At 33.3% G+C, this 2575-nt stretch overlaps 1 protein-coding gene across 1 annotated transcript in view; it reads left to right on the top strand.

The window, feature by feature from the left end:
* Window positions 1–757: 757 nt before the first annotated feature.
* LOC110021098 (cyclin-dependent kinase inhibitor 5-like) overlaps window positions 758–2575 on the top strand; it is a 3087-nt gene continuing 1269 nt past the window's right edge. Inside the window, exon 1 of the mRNA XM_020719433.1 lies at window positions 758–1320. Coding sequence (XP_020575092.1) covers window positions 985–1320 — 336 coding nt within the window. The 5' untranslated portion in view covers window positions 758–984. The remainder of the gene's footprint in view (window positions 1321–2575) is intronic.

Genomic DNA, 2575 nt, shown 5'->3' with positions numbered 1-2575 from the left:
TCCCTTGTAAAAGCACTATTTTTTAAGTATTACTAAATTAAAAAATTATACATTGATGTATAAAAAAAAGAAAAAAAAACAATTACAAATTTTAAGCAATAGATAATATCTAAAAAAAATATTTTATTATATTATAAAATAAATTTTATCAAATGAAATATAAAAGCTCCTTAAACTCTTACAACATGCAATGAAAAATATTATTTATATATTTTGTTAATATATATTGCATAAAATAATGTATCATAAATATCAAATAATATAGACATATTACATGCCAACCTTGTTATCCTATTTTTTTAGATCCATTCCTATCAATTCTCCAGTTCACCTCAAGGCATGATGCATTGAATTATCTCCCACCCCCATGTCAAAATAATTTAAAAAAATAAATAAATAAATATTAAAAATTTAAATAAAAATACATGATATTCTTCTTATTTTATTTAATTACATTATTTATAAAAAAAACAATTTATAAATATATATATATATATATAGCATTCAAAATATTGTAATTTTTAAAATTAGCATCAAGCAATCTTTTTTATTTATTAAATTATTATTGCGTGAAATTATTAAAAATTTAATAAAAATGGAAAATAGGAGTTACAGCTCTAATTTGAGCTTTGATATTTAAATAAGAATTTAAAATAAATGAAAAAAAGATATTAATTTTATAATAATAAATCGTACAATAATATTGATGTAAAAAAGTGTTTTTTCTATAATTTTATTTTGGGAGTACATGTCCAAGGAATACTCTGGTATACATTACAGACCTCTCCCCTGTTGTTGTGCTTCAACTCTTTCCAATCTACATCACTCCTACTCTCCTCTCGCATCCTCTCTCTGCTTCCAGCTCGTGTGTTTCCCCTTCCCTCTTCGCCGCCGGAAAAAAAGTTGCTTCCTTTTCCGACTATCTCCTCTCTCCTTTCTGCTGAAGCTTTTTCCAAGCTTGCATGAGTTAAGGGTGCAGGAACAATGGGTAAGTACATGAGGAAAGCTAAGCTCAACGGTGAGGTGGCGGTGATGGAGATCTCAGCTCAGTCTTCCATAGGCGTACGGACAAGAGCCAGAACTCTCGCACTTCAGCGACTTCAGAAGTCATCTTTCTCCCCTGAGGCTGATAATTCGTCTTCTTCCTCCTGCTACCTTCAGCTCCGCAGTCGCCGCCTGGAGAAGCCTACCTACGCCGTAAAGACGAAGGATTTGCAGGGGTCTAAGATTCTTGCTCCGGCGGCTTCCTCGCCAGAGGCTGACGCCGGCTTGGAGGTTTCTTTCGGGGAGAATGTTTTGGAGCTCGACGCAAGGGATAGGTGGGGTTCTTCTCTTTCTTCCCAACTCCACTCCTCCCTGTTTTTTTTTTAGTTAACTTTTTTGAGTTTTGTGTTACTAGGGCTTAGTCGGTCTTTGGAAAAAAAAGAAGAAGAAAAAAAAAAAAATAAAACCTAAGGTCTTTCCAGGTCCGTTGATTGTTGCTAGATTTTTGTTGAATTTTGACATGTTTGACTTTTTCGGCAGAGAGATCTCGTATTTAAGTGAACTTGGTTTTGGAAGCAGGTTCCTTTTCTAGGTTAGGGTTTTTTAGTTCCGAGGTGACATCAAAAATTTACTTATTTGCTGTAACAAACTTAGTTTTCATCATTTCTAGCTCTGATTGAAGAAGAAGGAGCTTATTTAAGTGAATAAGTGCGCCATTTGTTCACTTAATCTTACTTCAGCCATTTCAGCCTTTTCGAGTGAAGAAAGTCCTCGAATTTTCTGCTGTCACATAGAAAAAATATTAAATCGTTTTCATAGCTTTCCTTACTTGACCAGCACATGCTTCTTCATATTATATCTCTAATTGGTTTTTTGCTGCTTCATATTCTGCAACTTATGGCAACTAGAGCTCTCTATATTCTCCTGATTCTCACATGCAAGTTCACTAATTACTAATACTCTGTTTTTAACCCTTTTTTTCTTTATTTTTTGTTTGCAAGTAAAATATTTAAGAAATTTGGGTTTTTCTTTAGAGGGTTTTCTTGTTTCATTCTTTGAAAATTGACAAAAGGTGGTGGCTTTGTACATAAGTTCGGATGTGGAAAGCCAAAAAAGTTCTTTGGCAATGTTTGAAACAATGTACTTTCTTCATTGTTATTCAAATATTGCAAAGTTTGAATGGAGTGGGTACCTGGAGGCTTCACTTGGCTCCATTCTCCTAAGGGTGATGACAAGCTAACAATTTAAGTGGAAAAGTTAGCTTGTCTTTCTTCTTCACAGCTGCAATCTCAATTATTGCTCATTATGCTTTCATGGCTATTCAAATATTGCAAACTCTGAGTGGAGTGGGTACCAGGAGCCTTCATTTGGCTCCATTCATTTAAGGGTGATGACAAGCGATCAGTTGAAGTGGAAAAGTTAGCATGTCTTTCTTCTCCATCAGCTGCAATCTCAATTATTGCTCAGTATGCATTGTGCTGAATGCAAATATTTATATTTATCATCATAAAAAATTGTTTTTTTGGGGCATTTATAATACATACCACCCACTATGTATTTACATATTAACACCTAAATTTTACTTTTTTTT

The sequence above is a fragment of the Phalaenopsis equestris genome, unplaced genomic scaffold (assembly GCF_001263595.1).
Source record: "Phalaenopsis equestris unplaced genomic scaffold, ASM126359v1 Scaffold000121, whole genome shotgun sequence".
In the NCBI taxonomy this organism is placed as follows: Eukaryota; Viridiplantae; Streptophyta; class Magnoliopsida; order Asparagales; family Orchidaceae; genus Phalaenopsis; species Phalaenopsis equestris.
The sequence above is the reverse complement of the archived record's forward strand: the minus strand, read 5'-3'. Positions and strand labels throughout refer to the sequence as shown.